Source organism: Pezoporus occidentalis, unplaced genomic scaffold (genome assembly GCF_034315485.1).
Source record: "Pezoporus occidentalis ecotype Australia unplaced genomic scaffold, CSIRO_AGI_Poc_V1 ctg93, whole genome shotgun sequence".
NCBI lineage: Eukaryota > Metazoa > Chordata > Aves > Psittaciformes > Psittacidae > Pezoporus > Pezoporus occidentalis.
The window spans coordinates 5155701-5175528 of record NW_026916294.1 but is presented as its reverse complement, the minus strand read 5'-3'; the positions used below and the strand labels follow the sequence as shown (position 1 = coordinate 5175528).

Below are 19828 nucleotides of genomic sequence, written 5' to 3'. Positions count from 1 at the left end.
TGAAGGTCAACATCTCCCTCATGTCATGTCCTGCAAATCTAAGAAAGCTTGCTCACCTCTGCCACATGCAAAGCAATCTGTATGTGTAGTGCCAGTGAAACAGGAAAACTGAATTAGGCATGTTGTGGGTTGCCTACATGCATGCTGTTCTACAGTTTTGTGAGTTTAAAACTGTAGTACTCCTTACTCTTCTTGTTCTCACCTATTTCACAGGCTTATGAGTGACTTGGGCTACCTTTACTAGCAAGTCCCTTGCTAGTCTAACTCACAGACTGTCCTGTGTAAGGCAAATCACATGTACTGAATAATTACATTGTTTTTCATATAACCAACTGACCACATGGAAGCCCTCAAGCATCCTTTGGGCTCTGACTCAAACTGGATGCTGGATAGCCCAACAAATGGATGACATTCTGCTTTGCATTCCTGGCCTAACCCTCCCATCCTCCCTTTGGCAGGACAAGGGAGTCCAGATCATTTGCTTTGCCCCTCTTGTATTCTGAACTTTTATCTCTGCAGCAAGAACTGCATTGCTTACTTAGCTTAGCAAAGTACTTTAAAATCTTTGTGTGTATGATGCTGTGTAAGTACAAAGTTGCATCACTGTATGTTCTGATGCAAGACCAGCAGATTGCTTCCAGCTTATAGGTACTGTTGTACCTAGGAAGGAAAGCAATCCTTTCCCACTTTTGTGGTGGTCTCAGAAAATGCCTAGCTCCCCTTCTGTGAATGCTTTAGAGGTCAAAGTCCAGCTGTACAGCTGAACAAACAGTAATGTATTTGCCTCTGGAACAAACTAGGAGAAATGATGCATAAGTTTGCTTTTGTTTTTCCAAGGCATTACTATTTCATCAGGTGCAGGCTTCTCTCACAAGCTTCCCTTGTTGAAACACACTCTGCCTTAGTGGAGGTGGTGCCACCCACGTGTCATAGCTGCTGGACAGAAACCAGATGTGAAGTCTGCCTTCTCAAAGTCTTTCCACCCTGGAGACTGGTTTTAAACACAGACACACATCCGCTGAGCTCTCCTCCCAGCCTTCACAGGAGTGTTTGACTACAACCAAGTATTATTAGGTTGGCATGAATATTGCAAAACAAGCCTCTCCCCCACCATTTCAGTGGTATGGATGAAGCTACTTATTGGTTAGGGCTACACGTCCCTTCCCTTGTGTGTCCTGTGTCCCCTTTTTATGTGGACCACTTTTTTTTTTCCCCCAGGCTTTGCTTGCCTGTTGCTCTCTGCCCCCTCTGAATTTAGCATCTCTGATAAATATCTTTGGGTAGGTATCTATGAACAAAAGAGAGTAAACAGAAGTCTGGAGCAGGGCTGGCCTTTTCCTTTAAATAGGCTCACTTTGCACACCCAGAAGTGTGCCTCCTGAGCAGGGAGTGGTACTGGTAGAAGACTGATAGCAATATTGAATCAGCTTCAAGACCTTCAAGGAAATGCTGTGCTGACTGTAGCTGAGAAACCACACCCAGAGCTCTAGAAACAGTGAATGAAAAAGGCTGATAATGCCACAAAGGTATCTTTCTTCCTTGCCCTCCTGCCTATGATGTGACAATTGTAATGGACCAGCTCCATCTTTTGATAAGCCTAACCCAAACCCACGGTTATGGGAATTCATCTGGGCCTCAGGTGTGTGTATATATTCATATTCCCAAGCTAGTAGATTCCTTTGATTATATCAAAAAATGGCAATCCAGTGCAGCCATTAAAGTGTTCTGTTCTCTACGTCCTCTGAATGTCTCTGTGTGAGGCCCTTTCTAGGCCAATCTGTCTGTTCTCATCTGGTGCTCACAAACAATAGGGACAGCCCAGACTGTTTGATGAGGTTCACATGCATTGGAGTAGCTGCTCTCCCCCCACAAATGTTCATCTCCTCCTGGTAGACAGCTGTTGTGATGTTTTCCAATGCCAAAGGAATGGCTCCAGCTTTACCTCCTCAGCTAAGGATGAAAGCTCACTTGAAATCATTTACTGTATAACACAGGGGTGTTGGCAGCTGGATCACTGCTTGCCCTGTTCAGCTGGGTCAGCAAAGCACTGCCCCACTGCATCTTCTCTCTACTCACACAGGTGTACATCAGACCAATACTCTATGTGAAGGCTGTGGCATGATCAGATGGCCATCACCCACGTGTTGGACACCTGATAAAATCTCCCTAATAAAAGATTGACAAATCCTATGATCTTGCAGAGCACTGCCACTGTGCAAAGATGTGGGAGACAGCAGCAAAGGAAAGCACAAGCATGCAGCTGTCACACAGGTAGCCTGTTCTCTCATCCTCTATGATCTTTCTGAGCAGGGTCAGGTTTCTAAGCACTTTCTGGGAAGGAGGGATGAAGTGACCCTGTTCCTTGGCTGGATATGGTAGTTATGGCAGACCATTTTCGGAAAGAATAATCATCCTGACCCTTTGCAGGAGGCCACAACCTGGAAGCTCTCATGTCAGTAGTTGTCCTCCAGTGTGAAAGACCAGAAAAAAGAAGGCCTAGCAATGCAAAAAGCCTGCAAGATCCCTGCTCCATCTTTGATATGTTCATATCACCACCTATCCTACTTGGCACCCTTGCTTTCTTTGCTGGGGAACAGCAGTGAGTCCTTGGGGCCATTTGTGTCCCTCTGCTGGTCTCCCTGAGCTGTGGTGTTGGCAATGATGACTGTTTCTGCAGGAGAGCGTTGTGAGTTCCCTGGCACCAGGCCTGCTTACTGTCCCTGTTCCTGACATCTTAATAGTGGCACGTAAATTCTGAGTCCCCCTTTGGACATTAAGTTCTTTCTTTGGTATGGCTCCTCAGTGCTTTGGGGTTTTACACCTCAACACATTTTAAATCTGGCCAACAGCTACCAGGTATGGTGATAGGGTAATGAAAGCAGCTCTGTTGTTACAGAGAGGGCATGGAGTGACCTCCTCATCACTGATCTTTATCTTCTAATGTTGACATTAACTGTATAAATAATTTCCCCTGGCAAAACACAGCCAACTGAAAAGGTCTCTGTAAATGGCACCTGTACCCATGTCAGCTTTCAGGTAAGCCAAAAGCAATAGGTGTCAGCTTGGGAGGGAAATGAAAGGTAATAAATTTTTCTGTGTGTGAGTAGGCTTTCTTCACAAGAATGAAGCTGCAAGCTGCACCATGGCCACTGAAAAACACAGGCTATTAGTAGCCACTGCCAAATAACAAGAGCAGCTAGTGGGATAAACCCAGGCTTTGATGTCAGGCAAAGCTGAGAAGGCACAAAGGGGGCATCTAGGAGTCAAACTGCCTCTCAGAGAGATCACAGCCTGTAAATCTAGCTCTGCATTTCAGCTGACTCCTCTCTGCTGCCAGAAATCCTGAGCATGGGAGGCAGCAATGGAAAATCCCGCTGAATCATTGTCCCACCTGAGGCATGCCTGATTTGGTGGGCTCGACTTTGCCACACAGGAATCCACAAGTGTACTGGAAAACCAATAGTGGCTCTGGAGGATGAGTAGCAGTAAACCCCACTAAGCTGCAGCATTTTCTCTTTCAAGACAGAAGCTCTGCACAAGCAGCCTCTAAGCCCTGATGCTCATTCAATGGAATGTACCCAGGTCCTGCTGATTTCCACTGAAGTTTTGTCAGAGGTTTAAATTAGATCAATGCACTGTCTGAATTTCACTGCACAATTCTTTGAGATTGTGGTTAATTCCTAACCTAATTTTCTCTGAAACACTTCCCACAGCGTTGCTTACAACGCTGCACAATGGATTTAGATGGGACAAATGCCGAAGGGGGACCCTGCTAAGGCTGTTGGGTGCAGGCATCTCCCCTCTCTCTGGTTCATTAAGTTCAAAATCTAACACAGCCTTTTCTATGCGGCAGTGCTACACAAGACTAGCTGCTCCAGAGTCATCTGAGCTATTGTGATATGAATCAGCTGTGGAAAAGGCCCAGGGTCTTCCCAAATCCTGGCACAAGAAGCAGAGGAACAAACTGCTGACCGCACTGCATTTCCCTGCGTTAAAGGAGGATTAATTAATGTTTTCAGGCTGCTTTGAAAATTAAAGGTGCCACATGGTGCAATATTGCTGTTCCCGTTGCTCACCCTGTAGCTGATAAGTACCATGTCTCTCACAAACCAACTGGAAATTGCTTTTGGTATTTTTAATGGTTTTCAGTAGAGCTGCTACAGCCTGCTGCTTCATTCTAATAAATGTGCCCTAGTTCACCTTCCCCTGTCCCCCTTCATCTAAGCTCCTCTGCAAGGGAAATAAAAACATCAGTGCCTGGCACCATCTGTCAGGCACAGGCTAATCCATTCTCTGCTTATCTCATGGTCAATTTGGTTTCTTTCTGAGTGGTACAGCCACTCTTCCTATTGCTGAGAATTTAATACTATTCAGAGGTTTGGGCTTTGCCATATTTTCATGGTAATATTATTATGACAATTATGTTCAGACATACATCCCCTCCGTATGTCCATACTGGAGAACAGTACTAAATCAAACATGTAACCACACAGAAAGGCAGGTAGTACTGCTCTTCCCATTATACACATGAGAAACAAGGCAAAAAGAACTGACTTACCCAGGGATGTGAATCAGCAGCAGATCTGAGCAGAGGGCTCACAGGTCCCTGATAAGACCCAGTCACTGATGACATCCAAAACACCATTGCTTTGCCTCTCTTTCTCCTCTTGTTTTGGCTTTGTTTACAGTGATCTCTACAGAAGCTTTGCAAAGATGATTAAGATGCAGACCTTCATACAGCTCCTGTGATGAGACTGTGCAGATCCACCAGGCACAAAGCTCACAGAGCAGTACAAGAGCAGTTCAGGTCTTTCTGTTAACAAACAGGGCACCTTAGACCAGTTATTCCCTCTATTTGCAGGTGGTTATGGGACTCCAGGCACAGTCTTTATGGCTTCCTTCTAACACTCTTACTACTTCTGTTGTCCCCATGCTATTAACTAAGAGGTGATTGCTGTCTGACAGACTGCTCTGACACTTTTGCTCCCTTTGCATGATATAAAGAGGCACTGATGACAGGTCAATGAGCAAGGTGAGTGCTCAGTTGTCCAGGATCAGGCCAGAGCTGGCCTAACTGAAGAGATCCGATTCTGTGGAGGTCTGCCTGAAGCAAACAGCAGTTCTTAACATACCGGTGTTGACCCACCACCGACTGTCTAACCTTGTGCAGGCTCGTCAAAAATCCATGCAGGAAGCTGAAGAACACTTGGGCATGTAAGTATGTGCTGCCTGCTGCATGTGCCCAGAGATGTGCAACAGCCTTTGATGTGGAATGATAGGAAAGCCCTGCCACTCCTCTGATATCACATGGATGGACCCAGGAAAAAGTATACCTTCTTTAGCATGGGTGTTATTAGATATGTGGTATCATTAGAATAGAAATCCTTAAAATGGCACGGCTTGCTCTGTAAGAGGAAAAAACCTTCCTTTGTTATGTCTTTGTCATGCTCAAAAGGATTTTTTCCATCATATTTTTGCCAAGATCACTACTTGTTTGCTGAGGATGCAATCTGTGCACGAGCATTGAGCCATTAAAACTGGCAGGCACTCGGTAACGCTTGCCACCAATGGCCAGAAAGGGCCACAGACACTTTCCCTCTTTCTTCCCTCATCTTTCATCTCCCTCAGGAGCAATATTTAAGGTGTGTCAGAAGAATTTCAGCTTGAGCGGCCTGAAACCCTGCCAGCAGCATCAGCCATAGGATTACTGAGGTGCGGATGCAGCTGGCAATCGTCGCTGTGCCTCAAACCCCCACAGGGAGCGGCGGGCACCGGGCTCGGGGCGGTGGGAGAGGGGACCTGGGGGGCGGTGAACGGCTGAGTGCCCCCACGGCCGCCTAAAGCCCTCAGCCGCCACCGGGCGCGGCCGTGAGGTGACCGGGGCGGAGCGGGCCGTGAGGCGGAGCCTCGGCGGCGCTGATTGACGTGCGGCGGGGCGGGGCCTCGAGGGGGCGGAGCCTCGGCGGCGCTGATTGACGTGCTGCGGGGGCGGGGCTACGCCGCCGAGCCGGAGCGTCGGGGCTGTGGAGGGTGGGGGGCAGACACCGGGCACGGAGCTGCCGCCGCCGCCGCTCCCCTGCGCCAGGTAACCGGGCGGGAGGACCGTGCCGAGCCCCGCACTCACCAGGGAGGCCGTGGGGGGGGGGGGGACGCCGGTGGCTGGGGCGGGAGGTGGCGGCTGCCGCTGCGGGCCGTGGCGGGGCCCTGGGGGAGCTGCTCCGGCTCGGCGGCGCGGAGCGGGGCCAGTGCCGGCCCTGCCTGCCCCGCTGCGGCCCGGCGCCGCGACAAAGCACCGGCCCTTCCCCACCCGTCCCTTTCTCCGCCAGCAGCGTCTCGCAGCGCCGCCGATCCTTCCTGCTCGGCCCTGAGCCGAGGGCCGGCACCGAGCACCCCTTCCCTGCCGTGGCCACAACTTCCTCCGCCGGCCCCGCATCGCCGCCGGCTCCCTTCCCCGGAGGGGCGGTGGCAACTTTGCTGTGCGGGGAGGAGGAACCGTGCTCAGGCCCTTCCGCCGCGTCGTCCCCTTTCCCCGCACCGCACGGCAGGGGGAAGCGGCAGTGCGGGCAGCCCCGGGGTGCGGGGCTGGGCCCGGGCGCCCCTCACCGCGGCGGCGGGGCCTCCCGTCAGCTGTTTCCTCCTGTTTGTTGTCAAGTTGCCTGCGCTGCCCGCAGCGCCCGGCGGCGGCGCCGGCGAAAGAGCCGCCGGCGGTTGGCTGCGCGTGGCCCCGTGACGGCGCGCGGCCGGGACCCGCCTCCCCCCCCAGACCTCACGGGGCTTTGTGTGGAGCGGGGGTCGTCCCAGCCCGGGGTGCGGGGTTCACGTCGCCTCTGCCGGCCTGGCCGTGGAGCGTTACGAAGGCCGGCGCTGCCGCTCCCAGAGCGTAGGTCAGTTCCCTCCCCGCCAGCCCTTGGGGCAGCCCCGGTGCCACAGGTTGGGTGGCAGGGCCGCTTGAGCGCCTTCTCAAGTGATGGAGTGCTGCTTTGCTCCGTCGGGGCTGGCTCGCCGCCGCAGCAGCCCTCGGTAACCCCGTGTCCCTGCCCGGGGGTGACTCGCACTGAAGGCTGTTGTCGGAAGCCCCGTGGTGGTTACTCGCTGACGGAGGTGCTCGCGGCTCTTCAGCAGTGAGCCCGACAGCTCTTCGGGCGGGTTTTGACTGAGAAAGTGTGGATTCCCAGGGAACTGAGGCACTGGAACAGGCTGCCCAGGGCAGTGGTGGAGTAACCGTCCCTGGAAGTGTTCACCCACCGTGCAGATGGGGCCCTCAGTGACATGGGTTAGTGGTGGCCTTGGCAGTGCTGGGGAGTGGTTGGACTGGATGAACTTAAGGCTTTTCCAACCCAGCTGACTCTGTGATTGTGACAGTGCATTTTAGCGCTGGAAGAGGTTCTGGTCAAAGCCGAAAAGGAATGCAGAAACTGTTATCTGTCTGTTGATCTGTTGCGCTGTGTACACATCTCAGCTGTACTGTGCAAGCAGGTACACATTAGATGGCTCCAGCATGCTTATTTAAGAATAAAAGCTGTGTTTTGGATAATATAGTGCTGGAAGTTAATAAATTCTCTTTCTTTAAATAAACATGGCGTTAGGGTTAGGTTGAAGGAATAACAAAGCAAGTACCCAAGTCTCACGAGGGAGAAACACAGGGCATGGCTTTTCTCAGATTGGTAATTGTCCTAGAGGACTTCTTGTTGTCAACAGCTAATGGCAATTGATCAGCCATTGGTTAACAATGGTTGTGACTGATGGCAGAAAGGGAGGGAGCTTACTTGGTGGTGGTAAAGATTCCCTCATGTGGCTGGTTCAGCTATATATAAAACTATGTAACAGCTATATGTAATCCTTTTATATATAGACTCATTCTGGACAGCTGTACTGAAGTAATGTTTATGGCAAACGAAACTGTCCATTTTCAAGTGTTACCCTTTTTCTAATACTAGACTTTAGAGATGTTGTTTAGAGGCTTCTGTCATCTGGTACTTTCACTTCCACAGCTGTGGAGGCCCTTAGCTTATAGAATTCAGATCTAATTGTTTATACGGAGATTTTAATGATGAGTGAGTTTCAGATGTTGCTGCCAAGCGTGCCTCTCAAAGCTGGGTAGGGAAGATGACAAGAGTAGGTGAGATTTGTAACTTGTCATCTGACAGTGAGTTGTACACATGCACACAAATATATATCTATTATATATATATTTAGCATTCCCTCTTCTGGTAGTCATCACAGGCTTGAAGCGGTGTTGTCCAAGATGGGTCTGGTTCATATTTGTTTACTATCATTTGACCTATGTTGAAATCTTGAGTTGCTCAGCTCTTGCAGCAATATGTAATTCCCTTAAGCAAGATTTAACTTAAAAATAACTTGTTACATGTGTAGAGGAAATGCCTGTACGCTGTGGATGTTTGGTAGCAAGTCTCTTCACTATTGGAGCCTTGAGCTACATTTAGGAGTTTCCTAGTTCATATAAAAATTTCTTGGTGAGGTGCACTTAGCATATTCTGGCAGTTGGATGTGGTTTGTGTGGGAGTTTCAATGGTCATTGTCTTTTCACTGGTTCTTTAAATTTTGTGTGTGACTCATGGAATCAGTGGTGTCTTTGGGTGAAGATTCGTATCACTACAGCAGTAAAGTTAATGAAAAGAGAAAATCTGAATTTAGCTTTCTGCAAGTTGAAGAATGAATGAATAGGCAAAAGTTGTCTTGTTAATTAGTGTAAGAATAAATATATTGCAAAACCAGGAAACGCAGCTTTCTTACAAACAGTTGAGGATTTGAGAGGATCACCTTCTCCTCCCTTAGGGAAGGGAAAGGGGAGGCAGGGAGAGAAGGGGAAAATGGAAGAGAAAAAGAAATTGGGAGACAGGAATAGCTATTGCTTTTGGACTCTGTGTAGTAGTGGGAAAGAAAATCTAAGTCTGATGCCATTTGTAAGCTAATACTTTTATATGTTATCTAACCAGAGTATTGTGGGGTGTAAGTGACTGTGTGGGAGATGCTGAGATACGGGGGCTGTATTAGAAACAAGCACCCACCTGTGTGGCTCTGCTCACTGTAAACTTCAAACAAACTAGCCTGTGTTAAGTGTTCGCGTACACTGCTATGTTATGTTGATGTACTGAAATGCCAGTATCCCAATGCTAAAGGTTTTGACTTACCTAGAAAAAAAGCTGAGTTGCAGTAGAAAATTACACTACTGTAACTTGCACAAATGCAGTTTCCTCCTGCTGGGCAGCCTGTTCTGTGCGGGTGCCATGCACTGCATCTGGACACAGCTTTCATTACTTTGCCAAAGCCTCTTCAGTCATCTTTGCTACAGTAGCTGGCTGGTTCTAATGAGCATAGCATAATGTTCCAGTTCACTTTTTCTTCGCATTTGGCTGCGCGTGGTGCTTTGATAACAAATTCTGCATGTAGGCAGAGGCCAGAGGCTGGGCCCTGCTTCCTTCGACAGCCACAGAAGTCTGTGGCAGATAGTTGAATCTCAGACCTCCTAAGAGACTGACCACATCTGTATTTTCAGATGCACCCCCAATTGTGAGCAGCGGAAACCCATGCAGGTAAGGAGCAAGTTTGTTGGTTGGGGTTTTTTTGCTTACCCAGTGATTCTTTAATGTGTGATCTTGTATAGATGTGCTAAGTATTCTTTTTCCTCTTTCATACATGAAGATGAGAAGAGGAAGCTCAAGCCCAGTTCCTGACATGTGAAGATGAAGTTTAAGCCTGGTTCCAGAGTAAGTACACCTTGAGAATGTTTTATCGTACCTAGGGGAATGCACAGCCTTTATTCAAGGCACTGAGAGTGCTTGTTGGCTCACCATGTAAAGGAAAATGTCTTTAGGCAGTGAAATGGTGAAAGAGAGGCTGTCACAGTTTTTTATCCCTTAACTAGCAGCTGTTTTCTGTTGTAGATCTGAGATGCAGTAGATGGTGCTGAAGCAACACTGAGGCTTCTGAAATATCCACAGTCCAGTGTGTACATGGAAAGTGCCTCCTGGCTCTGCCAAACACTGATGGGCCTGTGTCTTCAAGAGATGCTTTCTGGGACAAGAAAACACTGACTGTTAGTTTTAAAAATGTTAATAAATAATTCTTTGTGTTGCTTTTTTGTTCTTTATTGCTTGTGAAGGTAGGCAGGTTAGGTAATTCAAATACCAATCAAGTAGTGCTTCAGGTGGTTCCAGCTCTGTACGCAGATAGTGGACAAATTAAAGCTGTTGAATGTGAGCGAGCTCTTTGACAGCTGTTGCTCAGTGTTGCCAAAATCAATGCTGAAAAACAGGTGGAAGCTTGGGAGCATGCTGCTGTAGGAATATGTATAACAGTACACAACCATGGTGCTTGTGTTTCCTGTCTGTCCATGCACTCACTGGGAGAAGCATGCAGGCAGGAAATGTTTCACAGGATGACTAGGAAGTGGTGGTAAGGTTTGTGCTGTCAGAATACTGCCCTGTCAGCAAGCCTTACTAGCTGGGTAATACGAGCTACCATTGATTGTTCAGCTAAGGATACTCTCAAGAATGCAGGCACCTACTAATGGCACACTGGGCATCATCTCTCCATTCCTAAAAGTACCTGTTTCTTTGAAGTGCGTAGATTTGACAGGTGGTAGATACTTTATATCCCATTAGTGTAAGTAAGCCTGCCTTACTTCTGCCTTACATCTCCAGTGTAGAAGAATTGGAGCCATTAATTTAACATTATGACTTATCTTTGGTAGTTCATGTGAGGGCAGGATCACTAGGACTTCATCACTGACACATACCCAGCGAAAAATGTTTAGCTGACTTAAAAGGTGAAATCACAGGCCAAAAAGCCCCAAACCAATCTCTGTGCTTTCCTCAGTATATGGTTTTGTGAATAACCAAGATTCCTGACCGCTGAAAGTTCTGTTAGGAACATGATGGAATTCATGTGATATAGTAGTGTCACTTTCTGGGGTTGTAACTAGCCATAGGGAACCTGACTGGAGCTCAGAACCAGTGGCAGTTATTTTCACTGGTTTTAAGTGTAGAAAGAGTGGATGAAGGGCTGAGTGTGCTTCTTGCATTTTCCTCCCCCTAACTGGAGGATCTTAAGCTGTGGAAACGCTTTACTGTTTTGCAGTTCTTCTGCTTGTCTTCATTTAAGAGCCTTCCCACTGCCTATAAAAGCTGCCTATAAGTGGCTTTTTTCAGATCATTTATGTATGTGTGAACATAAATAGACGCCCACACCTTTTACATGGGAAGTGAAAACTATAGGGAAAAAAAATTACACAGTTTTCTTGGGTGACTTTGTACACATCTCTTCTGTATGCAAAGGATATGAGTCTGAGAGCAATGGAAAATTGCTTTCACTTGTTCTGTAGTGCTTTTTATATGGTGAGTTCTACCCTACAGGATTCAAGATCGTTAGGAGAGAATAGTCTTCACCTCTACCAAGTACATTCTGAGTTGGTCTTATAAGTGAATACTATGGTTTTAGCCTGGGGAAGAAAAAGAGGGGGGAGGGAAGAGTATGAAGTGATTCCAAGTTGAAGTTAACATCTCTACCGTATATGCTAAGAAAAAGCAAAAGCTCTTGTCATTTAGAAAATCCATGATAAAATGCAGTATTCAGAGACTGCCACACTAGCAGTCAGTTTGTAACTTTGTTTTCCTGCTTTTTACTACTGTGAGCAAATGACTAAGGTGTATACATTTCAGCTGGACCTGTAAGGGTTCATTGGTATCCGGTAACCATCAAAACCAAGAGCTAATGATAGTTGTAGGCTGCTGTCTGCTTTGACCAAAATCTGCCAGGGACCAGTTGAGTGCAGAGGTTGTTTTTTAAAGTTGGGTACTCTAATAGGATTACAGTATTTTAGCATTTTCTTAAAAACAGAACCCCAACTCAAAATCTGAACTATTTTGACTGTTGTAGTGCATATTGCAGGATTTAATTTTCCAAATTTTTAAATGTGTATTTATTTAAATAATACATTGTTTTCTTATGTGCTGTGTTTTGAAGAACATTGTTAGGGTACCAGTTGATTTGTTAGATTCTGCTGTAACTTTAATCTGAATTCTCAAAGTCAGATGAATCTCGCTTTGTCTTTCTGTTGGAACCCAAGTCTTACTGGAAGTTTTTTCTCATTTAGGTGCTTGGTGAGGTTACTTTCAGCTTTTTGGTGAGATATAAATAATTGAAGAATGTAGGCCTTCTATTACTAAGTAGGTTTTTCAGCATAAATTCTTTGACTGTATTTATTTATGCATTTATTTTAATGTTTAGCATCTTCAGGACTCAGCAGTTCAGTCCATGCATAATGCCATATCCAGAAGTAATACATTTCTAGGATGCTTTGACTTCTAACTTGATTGTAACAATTACACTGGCACTCTCTTCTGAAGTAGTTACATTTTGGTTTCAGTGGCTCTGGGTTACTGGTTTTCCAGGTGCAGTAACATGAATTCTGATTTTAGATGGAACGTGTGTTTGCGTTTTAAGTGTTCAGATGCATATTTTTCAGAGTGGCATGCTTTGCAAGGTTGGTCTGTCTAATGGATCTGTTCTCATCACTTACCAAGCTTAGTGTTTGTGTTACTCTTGGTGAAAAAGCAGGATGTGTTTGGATTTGTTTTATATTGGCTTCTAGAAATACTGAAGGGGTGTGCATTGTGTTTACCCTGAAAGAAATATCCTTTTGGATGTTGATTCCACATTTTCAGTAATGTAGGATCAGTTAATTGTTTTTAATCCACAACACAAAAATAGCATTATCCAAAATTAGTAAGGATGGCACATGGAGCTAGGCCAAGTGCCTCATGGGCATATCTGTCACAGTTGCCCTTATTGCTTGTCTTTGTGGTTTCTTCTGGTTGGAGACTTTGACTGATGCTATCTATTCACACTTATTGTCTGTTGATTTTCCTTCATGCTGTCACAGTTCACATCTTATTTTTTCTTTTCCCCTTGCTTGCTAGGAAAGACAAAGACATTAGAGAGGTGTAAAGCTTAGAGAAATTGAAGGAACACACTTCCATATTTTGTGTGGAGTCACAAGGAGATGCACCCTTACAGTCAGCTAAGTCTTTGAGATTTTTTTGTCAAACTCAAGACCTGTTTTATTTATCCTCCCAAGAAGAAAAATGGGTGTCATATCACTTTTAAAGGAAAGCGGCATTTCATTCCTTTGAATTTTTATGTATCCTTCAGATGGGATACAGAAGATTAACAAAGATACGAAAAATCTGAATGTAAGGAAGTTGTGCTAGAATCACTCTTCAGTACTAGGAACCCTTTCTATTGCTGCACACTGTAAGAAAACAAAGTGATGAAATAAAGCAATTGGAAAAAATTGTCAGTGGCTTACGATTTTTACATGTAAAAATGGTATTTTTAATTTTGTGTGTGCAGGCACATGTTTTAGTCCATTTGCTTTGTGCATGTCAGGGTAAGCTTTAAGAAACTGATCCCCTGAAACTTGAAATGGGTTTAATTTAGGTATTTGTGCCTCTTAAAACCATTTGACACAGAAGATTCAACTTGACGAGCACCACATTTGATTAATTTCTCTCTGAATGGCACACTGTCTCCTGCTCTGAAAAGTAAAACCCACACGATTTTAATATTGCAGCTTGTCAGATTTACTTTGCATTGCTATGCATGACAAAAGCAGAGGCAATACTCTTTTCTGATTCCACATCTGAAGCATAAATGGAGGTATATTTAACTTGTTTGACTGTAGATGCCTAGTCATAAAATTTCAGCAGTTGAAATGGAAATAACATAATAATTGGATTCCTTTGTTATGTTATCTCATCCTTTGTGATTTAAGTTTTCAGCTGTCTGATGTGTTTCATGCCTACTCGCTACTTAACTGAGAAATCTATGTAGCTGGTATAAAGTTGGTGAGATACTTTAATTTTCCTAAGCAGTGAAGAGATTCGCTTATTAGATACTGCTGGTCTGCTGGTATAGATTTCTAAACTCTCTTTTCCTGCTGACTAAAGTTGCTGAGGTATTTCAGTGATGATGCTTTGGAAATAGCTTGGGTAAATGATACAATATTTTGTATTTAGATTGGAAAGCTTTAAATGTTTGTATATACAAATTGTCTGGTGTAAAGACTGGGTGGGTTGTTTGTTATGTGAAATAGCATCCAAACCTTTCCTATGTTGTTATGTATATGAAATCACTGAGTGTCAAGTCAAATGCAGTAGCCCAGCCTGCTATAGAAGACTAAAGCATCTTGGATGGTGATGTTGTGTGGTTGCATATCAGAAATTCTGCAAAGCTTAGGGGAAGTGACAAAATAAATACATATTTTAAAAGGGGGGGGGGTGACTTGGGAAAATTAAACCATAATTGCCTTGGTGACTCAGTGTACTTCTCTGTGCTTCATTTCCCAGTGCTGACTAAGATGAGTGAGTCGTTGGGAATATATTGAAATGGAATTTCAGTATTATATTAAAGAGGAAAAGAAAATAGGGAAGAAGTGGAAGCTTTTGAGTTTAAGAGTTGTAGGGTCCAGAAGTGGTCTGCAAGTGTCTGAACTATACTTTAAAGGTTTTGGTTTGTGGTTTGCTCATTTAATATAATTGGTTTCTATCTAGGTGTGTCATCTTACTGGTAAGATGGCCACTTTGGGAAAGAACTTGTCTTGATGAGAAAGGCTGGATGCAGTCTGTAAGTTCAGTAATTCATCTATGAAAGAAGGAACCTCTGCAATCATTGCCTGAATTGGTTTGCAGAATATTCTGCCATGTGTACGGGTGTTTGCAGTTGGATGGTTTTTTATCTGCCATGGGTGATGAATGTGATCTTTCTTTTTGCTTTCAGGTCTTTGAGTATAAATTTACGTAAGTTCTAAAAATGGGAAGGATTTTTCTGGATCACATTGGTGGCACTCGCCTGTTCTCCTGTGCAAACTGCGACACCATTCTGACCAATCGTTCTGAGCTCATCTCCACTCGTTTTACAGGGGCCACGGGAAGAGCCTTTCTTTTTAACAAGGTTGGTAAGAAGCTGAGGAGGAGCTACTGTTTGCTTTTGAAAAATGAATTGGTGGGAAATGAATCTGTCATCAAAACGAAAAAGCTTCTTGGATAATGTTGTATAATTATTATCTTAATTTTTTAATATTTATTTTGTTCTGTCCAGCAGTCTTTGAAGTCAAATCAGGCATTTACTGTCAATGGCAAGCTATCTAAATTAGTTTAACCACAGTACTGAAAGACTGTAAAGAGGATCATGTATATGGAGGTATCATGGCAAAATACACGGAGTTTTGACTTTGGAGACTTCTGTAACATGAACCTCAGATTTACTGTGAGAATATCTTTTGGTCTATCAAAGTGTTTCAAAGGCATTTTCACTTTTAGTCAGTTAAAGTCTAGGTAGTATTCTGTTTAATTCTAAAATGCATTTAAGCTAGCAGTAGTTTGTCAGCTTTAGGTAACCGTAGTCTCTTTTACAGGCAATAAGACTCCGGTTTACTTGAATGTTTTTTTTTAATTGATCATATTTGATTTAATTCAACAGACTGAAATATGCAAGTGTCCTGATTTGGGCTGGGATACAGTAAATTTTCTTCCTAGAAGCTGTGTGTTGGCTTTAAGCTGAGAATAATGTTAATAACACGCCTAAAAACCTGAATTGTAGCATTATTTATTAACCCCTGTGTTAGACACACTGAAAAAACAGTGATCATCTTGTGGTTCCTCACAAAGCTTCTGGTCATGTAATCATTGGGGTGTGTTGGTTTGAGTGTTTACTTGAAAGCCATTTGGTGATTGGCAGATTCGATAGAGGCACCAGTAATGTCCTCACTTAACTGTGCTTAGCTTTGGGATTTCTGGTATGCTGGATCCTTTCAGTAGTATTTGTCTCTTAACTGTTGGGCTGCATAGCTGTAAGAGAACTGTGTATCTGTATTCTTTTTCACCCAGTGCTCACTGGTTTCTGGGGTTTGACTTTTTCTTGTGGTAAATAGTGGGGTTTAATCACAGAGGTCTGGTTTTTTTACATTTCTGCACACAAATACCTTACATCTGAAGCAGAGAGAATGAGTACAGTCAGATGGCAGGCTGAGAAAGCAGCACAGCCCCATCTTTCAGAATCCTAACGCGTATCAGCGGTTTGGATGCAGTTCTGACGTTAACTTTTCAGTGAATTGTGCATCCTGGTTCTGTGATGTTGCTGTGTAACCAGTTAAGAGAATGTTTTAAACTGCCAAGACAGCACACAGAAGAATAGGTGCATGTTTAATGCATACATTCTCAGCCACTTTTTCTCAGCCTGCTTTTTCTTACATGGTTATTTCAAATGCAGCTGAAGACTTTTAAAGAAGTACCTCTTAATGTTTTGGTTCTGACTTCTGGGAATAAGTGATCACACCAGTTGCTAGATATGGGTTACATATATTACAAGTGGATTAATAGCAATTAGTTGAACAAGGTACTCTGCACTCTAGTACTTGTGATGGCATTTCATGTCTCGGTTAAACAGTGAGTTATATGTCCCTGTGAAGTGAATCTTTAAATTGTTGCCTTCACAAGCAGATTTTCAAGGGCTGTTGAGTTACTACACTGCAGTTTTCGGTTCATGTGCAGTGTCAGAGGCTCTTTACGTCTAAAATGTTGATAGTCATGGACATTGTTACTAAGCTTTGCTCTGGGCAGACTAATCCTCTCTATTCCGTGTCCCTGTATATTTGTATCAGGTGGTAAATCTGCAATACAGTGAAGTTCAGGATCGGGTCATGCTCACTGGCCGCCACATGGTTCGAGACGTGAGCTGCAAGAACTGCAACAGCAAACTGGGTTGGATCTATGAATTTGCCACCGAAGACAGCCAGCGCTACAAGGAAGGCCGTGTTATCCTGGAAAGAGCGTTGGTCCGAGAGAGCGAAGGATTTGAGGAGCATGTTCCATCTGACAATTCCTGAAGAGACTTGAGTCTCTTCTCAGGTTCTCTTCAATTGAAACTCAAAAATAATAAATTCATCAAAAAAATCTGCTTACATACACTGTCACCTTAGCATCAGAGTCGGATTCATGGACTACAGAGTGGGAAAGATTGTGAGAGTATTTCAGATGGAACCTTCCTTTCTTTATTCCTTTTATATTTTACTTTCCCTCCAGCAGCTCTTTGTAGAAAGAATGTTGTGCAGATGCTGTAAATTTTTCTCTCTTGCATTTACATCTGTTAGATTTGATATTGTATCTACAGATACAGCGGGCTAAAATGAAAATATTTGGGGGGGTTGTCTTTTGTTGGAGAGAAATGCGATGAGGTTTCTTTTAGTTTGCACAAACTGATGTCAGCATAAAGTTATTTTAAAACTACAGATTTTTTTAAAAACTATATTCCAATTTTGGAGTTAAGTTTTTAGTTAGTGGTTTTGGTTTATTTTGGGTTTGTTTGGGTTTTTTTTTACCCAGTTTTTCACCTGATCTGCTAGCTAAAGTGAAGAGATCCGAATTTGTGCTGAGTGCTAATGGTTCAGTGTTGGTACAGCTTGGGCTGGCCCTTGTGCCATATTCTTGTTGAGGTTGATTGGTAGCACAGAGCCCATTATTTCTTGTCGTTCTCGACCCAAAGATATCACCATTCCTTGTTTATTTGTGAAGTCCCATTCACCAAGTAAACTGGTGTTGATTGGAAAATACTCTTGAAATAGGGCAAAACTGCTTGGCTTTTTTTTAAACTTTAACTGATGTAACTTATAAGCATAGTAATAATATAATAGTTGTCTGTTTAGTCTTGCGTTGCTTACGATTCAAGCTGTGTTTGTAATGATAGGAATCCACTGAGAAACTACTGTTTCAGTAGTGATTTTTTTTCATTGCTCTACTAAACTCAATAAGTAGACAGGGAGTCGCAAATCTTTAATTCTTCAAGTAGCTTTCTTTAAACCCAGAACTTCCTATGTTAAACACAGCTGCTGTGTAAAAGGAAAAGATTGCCAGCATGTTTGTTCATGCCCAGAGTTATGCAATCTGCATCTCTTGAAAAGATTAACTTAAACAGCTTGTGTTCAAATGCTGCTTCTGGTGTTGAAACCTTTATCTTTCAACTTTGTTGAACCTTTTTCATGGTGATGTTCCTTTTTTATCTTTCTGGGCAGCAGTACATGTCAGCCTAGTAGTAACTAGTGACTTGGATTCCTGCTTTCTTATTGTAGAGGTCAGCTCTGTTTGAAAACGTGAACTTGCTTGCCTTTTTAGCAAAAACGCTCTTCATTAACTTGACTCAAGGGTGCCCAAACACTTTTGTTCTGTCTTAAGTCATAAGTTAAGATGTCAAGGGCTGAAATTTATTTGAATGTTAGGTATGTATGATTCCTTATCAGAGATACTTTTATTTTTTTTCTTCTCATTGGATAAACTGAGGTCAACAGGAAAAAAGTTACCCACAGGCTTAGAAGAGGGGCAAAAACCCTCCACTCAGCCAAACAGATCTGGGCTCTGACCTTTCAGAGTATTTTTCTTCACTAGCCACAGCTCCATATCTGAAGTTAAAATGTGGAGGGTGACTATGCAGAGTATTTTTCTTTTACTGTTTTTTGTCACCAAGTGGCAATTTGGACACCCCTGACTTGTACCTACTGCCTATTTCATGTAAAAGTAGCTTTCTTATAGAATTGTCACATAGAAAGAGAACAGAGTAGATCATACCAGAGCTGTGCTTGAATCAAGCTGCTTAAACGATCGTGTACTTGTGCCTCAAATGAATCAGTTTTTGCACTGAGTACAGTAGTACCCCGTTATCTTGTACTTCTGTCCTTCACAGACCTTTAAAGCCTCATTAGCATGGTTCTCTGCAGTACTTTTCTTGTACTTCTGACATTACAGTACAATAAAGTATGTTTTGTCCTGAATTGGTATTTGCCATTCTTTTTGAGTAACTTTCATGGAGTCTTGTCAGTTGAATGATGTAACCTGTCTTCCACTCCCTGCCTTGTTGAATACATCACTGCATTTCTACAGCACAGTGACAAGCTGTTGATGAGCATCTCTCCCTGAATAGGTGGCAAAAGTGTACTGTTGATTTTGGGAGGTGCTAAGTACAGCTTCGGGCATATACCAGTCATACATATATATATATGTATATACCATATACACATGAATGCCTTCAATTTGCTCCTGTTAAAGAGGAAATAAATCCAGGAAGTGGCTCATTTAGTGGAATTCTGGGTGCCAAACATAACTTCTGCAAAAATGTGAAGTTTTTGCTTGAAGATAAATTGGGAATTGAGGAATTGGGTATTTGTGTATCTGGAATTCTGTGATCCTTTTTCTTTGTGCGCAGATGTTCAGGAGAGGCCTTCTGGTAGCAGCTGGTCAACTTCACAAGCTGTAGCTGAAGAACTGGGGTGAGAGGATCATATTGGTGTAATGGAACCTGAGGGGCTTTTTCTAACTTACTATTAAGACCTCTTTGTTTTGATAGAGTGGTAGTGAGATGTTAAAGATTACTTTCCTGAAAGCCTATGATTTGAAAGACACTATTGAGGTGAGTTCACTAAAAGTCTATGGGACTTAAGCAAGTGCACTGCAGCTTTAAGCCAGTAGACTTTGGATTGCACTTTAGCCCACATGCTGTTCTGTATCACCTTGCTGGCTCCGTGGGAGAGTTTAGCCTCATAAATTTTGACTGCTCCTCCTTGAGACGCTTTGTGTGTGAATGCAGATAACTTATCTGTAGGGAGCAAGACGACTGGTTACAGTACAGCTAGCAGCAGAGAAGACATTGCTATTTGACATTAAACGTTATTTTGTGTTACTGCAGTAGCCTGGCATTCCTAAACAAGGCATAGCTGGCACAACAAAAAGTGCTGCTGCAGTGAACTTGTGCCTGGCGTGTG

General features: G+C 43.8%; 1 protein-coding gene across 7 annotated transcripts; it reads left to right on the top strand.

Moving 5' to 3' along the window:
- Positions 1–5956: 5956 nt before the first annotated feature.
- On the top strand, positions 5957–18841 carry YPEL5 (yippee like 5). 7 transcript variants are annotated; one of them, XM_062605842.1, is made up of 7 exons: positions 5981–6085; positions 9412–9554; positions 9664–9728; positions 9906–10057; positions 12116–12188; positions 14800–14973; positions 16682–18841. In XM_062605842.1, exons 6-7 carry the CDS (start codon positions 14833–14835, stop codon positions 16904–16906), a joined length of 366 nt encoding a protein of 121 aa, XP_062461826.1. In that variant the 5' UTR covers positions 5981–6085; positions 9412–9554; positions 9664–9728; positions 9906–10057; positions 12116–12188; positions 14800–14832; the 3' UTR covers positions 16907–18841. The 7 variants fall into 7 exon arrangements, with proteins under 7 accessions (XP_062461831.1, XP_062461826.1, XP_062461825.1 ...); XM_062605841.1 differs by lacking the exon at positions 12116–12188; XM_062605846.1 differs by lacking the exon at positions 12116–12188 and having other exon boundaries at positions 5997–6085; positions 9518–9554.
- Positions 18842–19828: the final 987 nt, after the last annotated feature.

Bases quoted from the DNA above. Each gene is read 5' to 3' on its own strand.
- YPEL5 (XM_062605847.1), top strand. From the start codon at position 14,833: ATGGGAAGGATTTTTCTGGATCACATTGGTGGCACTCGCCTGTTCTCC. The intron at 14,974-16,681 runs GTTGGTAAGAAG...TATTTGTATCAG, and splicing joins GAGCCTTTCTTTTTAACAAG to GTGGTAAATCTGCAATACAG.